The 3325-nt window shown below is 55.2% G+C and overlaps 1 protein-coding gene across 2 annotated transcripts; it reads right to left on the reverse strand.

The window, feature by feature from the left end:
- Window positions 1–958: 958 nt before the first annotated feature.
- Window positions 959–2571, reverse strand: LOC126062965 (uncharacterized). Of its 2 annotated transcripts, none has more exons than XM_049861044.1 (2): window positions 1509–2571; window positions 959–1428 (listed from the first exon to the last, which is right to left on the reverse strand). In XM_049861044.1, the coding sequence occupies exon 1, from the start codon at window positions 2471–2473 to the stop codon at window positions 2108–2110; it is 366 nt and encodes a 121-aa protein (XP_049717001.1). In that variant the 5' UTR covers window positions 2474–2571; the 3' UTR covers window positions 959–1428; window positions 1509–2107. The 2 variants fall into 2 exon arrangements, with proteins under 2 accessions (XP_049717001.1, XP_049717000.1); XM_049861043.1 differs by having other exon boundaries at window positions 1509–2087.
- Window positions 2572–3325: the final 754 nt, after the last annotated feature.

A 3325-nucleotide genomic window follows, 5' to 3' on the forward strand; every position in this document is an offset into this window, starting at 1 on the left:
AGCACCTGGCAGATTCGAACTGCTGACTTTTGGTTAGCAGCCGTAGCTCTTAACGACTATGCCACCAGGGACAGTAGAAGAGCCAATATCCATGAGTGAAAGCTGGAAAAATGGTGAGGGATATGGATTGTTGTACCTCGGAGACTTAATTTTGGAGAACAGTGTCACTGATTTTTTAGGGATTGTTGTAAACTGTGGCTTAAAATTATGAGCTGAACTGGGACATCATACTGCATCACTGAAAGTAAAGAGGGCAAGATATTAAGGCACAGCAGTGATAAGGGATTATGGAAGTTGGAACAGGAAAACGAGAGTGACTGATAGTGGAAAACACTGAGCTTACCTCAAATTGTATTATTGAGCAGGGAACTGTACCAAACCCAAATCAAACCCATTTCAAGTAGAATCAATTCCAACTCTTAGTGACACTATAGGACAGAGTAGAACTGCCCCCATAGAGTTTCCAAGACTGTAGTCTTAGACAGAAGCAGACTGCCACATCTTTCTCCCATGGAGCAGAACTGCCGACCTTTCAGTTAGTAGCAGAGCACCTAGCCACTGCACCACAAAGACTCCTTGGCTTGGAGGACTGTACTGGGCCAGAAATATCCTGATAATAGAGGCATGTGGGAACCAGACACCGAGAGGCAACAGGATGGTGGCTGACTTGCTGTCAGGAGGGCAGTAGGGCAGGATACCGGCATGTTGAGGGGACCTGATATGGAGAAAGATGCCATTGAGGGGCCTGTACGCTATTTAGCGGAGATGCTGCATCCTGGAATGCTGAATAATGGAATGAAGTCTGTTTTGGAGGGACCACAGGACTGTTGTGAAGATAATGAGGTGAAGCTTGGAACAAACATATTAGGAAGTTTTGGCAGGGCCCAATGCATGGTTGGAAATTAATGGAGAGTTGAAAAAAGAGGAGACTGAAACAAAGAATGATTTATTCCACCAACGGTACAATTACAGACATTCTGAATAAAGTATATGCAATGTTAGCGCATTGCGTGTTTACATTCAACATACGAGAGTAAACGCAAATGGCAAGTGGGTGAATAGCCTGCCAAGGTGGGTTCCGGTATTAGGTTTTTTGGGTCTGAGATGACAAACCCCTAGGGTCGGGTAGTTGCCCAACACGAACTCTTCAATGTCAGACCCAACTCGCTTGTCTTGGGACCCACCAGCTCCGGAAATGCTCCAGGCCAGGATGAAGCCGCAGCTGCAGCCCCCAAAGACGGCCCTCCCGCCGACCCCAGCCAGTGCCCCCCGTCTCATTCCGCAAAGCGCGCACATTCTGGGCCTGCGTCCCGGGAGGTCTGCGGCCGCAGTTCCCACGTCGTCTAGGACACGTCCAGAGCGTGGTATCCTGGCAGGACAGTTCCCCTGGCTGTGGGTCTCGGCTCGGCTCCGCAGAGACTGCAAAGCCTAAGGCAGGAAAAACGCACAGTGTGGGTCAGCGGAAGCCCCTGAGGGTGCGGCGCGCGTTCCCGGCAAACGCCACTCACCGCGTGGGGCGCTCCAGCTGCGGTCGGTGCGCGCTGAGAACCGCCAGCTCCGCCCGCTTCGACTTGGGGCGGCGCCAGCTCCCACGCAGAGCAGGCTCTCCCAGGGGCAATGCAGCATCACAGGGCTCCGGCCCAACCCGGGCCAGGGCGCCGACCCACCCCGAGGGGCTTTCGGTAGAAGGCCGTGGGCCTGGGTCTGGCTCATCTCTTAAAGAAGGTTGGGGTCGCTGTGCGCGCCCCAGACTCACAATGATTATAGGCTCCCTGCGCGTGTCCCACCTCACAACGTGGTAGGAACCAGGGATATTATCCTAATCACAAACGAGGTTCAATCGCACCCCAAGATTCTAAGCATTAGGAATGACCGTGACCCCAGAAATATCCAGGTGCCAACGGCACTCTTACTTACTTCACGACCAACAGCTGCTTTGGACTTTCCTACAGATAGACACAGATGGTGACAGCAGAGAAGAAAAGAGGCAAACATCGAAAGCTGGATGAAGGAGGGAGTGCAGCAAGTCCCCAAAACAAAATGCGGAGCCCTTTTTCCCGTTCCCCTCCCCCTCGGCTCTGTGCCCAGCCCATCCCGCCCGGGCCACTTAGGCAAGCTGTAAATGGATATAGGTAAAGATGCAGGAGGTGATGGAGAAGGCGATGGCCGCGTAGATGAAGATGGAGAGGTGCGGAAAGTGGTCGAGATAGCAGCCCTCGTCCTGCAGAGGCCCCTCTTCCTTGGGCGGGGGGCGGGCAGCAGCCCTCGGGGGCTGCCCGGCGCGGCACCCTTGCGCCTTCCCGCCCACGCGCCAACCAGCCTTCTTGCCCCCGGAGGACGCGGGCTTGGGCGCGTGGGCTGCGGGCAGCTCCTCCGGGGGCGGCTTGTCAAACAGGCCTTCGGAGTCAGGGTCGTGGTCCAGGCTAATCTGCTCCGGGCCCCAGGGTTTGCGCTGAAAGGGTCCGTCAGCCATTGGCGGGGATCGCGGGGAGGTATGTCAGGTGGCCCCGGGTGTTGGCGTGCTGGCCGGGTGGGAGCACAGTGGGCGGCGGTCCGAGCTGCTGTGGTATTTCTACCAGCCGGAGCGAGCGACGGGGGCGGAGCCGGCGGGGCTCCGGGCCTCCGCAGGGTCCTCTGGGCCTCTTAGTTGCTGCGCCGCTTTTCCCCCGGCTCCTCCTTCCAACCCCAGCCTGTTGCAGAGGTTGGCTCGCCCTGTTCCAGCCCCGGGGCGGACGGCTCGGGATGTCTCTGCGCGTCCTGGTTCGTTTCCATGGTAGCCGGGTGAGGGGCGCACAGGGGAGGGAACACGAGCCGGAAGCCTTGAACCCAGAGGCGCAAAGGGGGGATTGGCTCGCCAGATGCTGGGAGCAAGGAGGCGCCTCCACTAGAGGCTGAAATACAGATGGCCAGGATCCCAGTTACGTACGGAGCATCCCCAGGGTTTTCCTTCTCCTTTTAAAATAAATTTTTGTGTGGAGTGATGTTTCTTAATTTAAAATTTAATACATGAAAAATATTTAATACACAATCTTTATAGAAAGCAGTTCAAACAAAAACAATAGCAAAATAAAGCCTCCCAGAATCCCAGTGAAGAGATACACGGTTAAGGTGTTGGTGCAGTTCTCCCTGTCCCCCTCCCCCCAACCCCCGGGCCCTCTTCCTCTCTCTGCCTACTCCTATAGGATCTCCTGGGTTTATCGAGGTTTACTCTTCTTGCCCCTCACCCGTAAATTCAGGACCCCAGCCTTTAGGTCATCTCACCTATGATTAAGAACAAGTCTTTTCAAAGACCAGCCTGGCCTGAGCCCATTTCTTTCACCCAGGC

The sequence above is a fragment of the Elephas maximus genome, chromosome 19 (genome assembly GCF_024166365.1).
Source record: "Elephas maximus indicus isolate mEleMax1 chromosome 19, mEleMax1 primary haplotype, whole genome shotgun sequence".
Taxonomy (NCBI): domain Eukaryota; kingdom Metazoa; phylum Chordata; class Mammalia; order Proboscidea; family Elephantidae; genus Elephas; species Elephas maximus.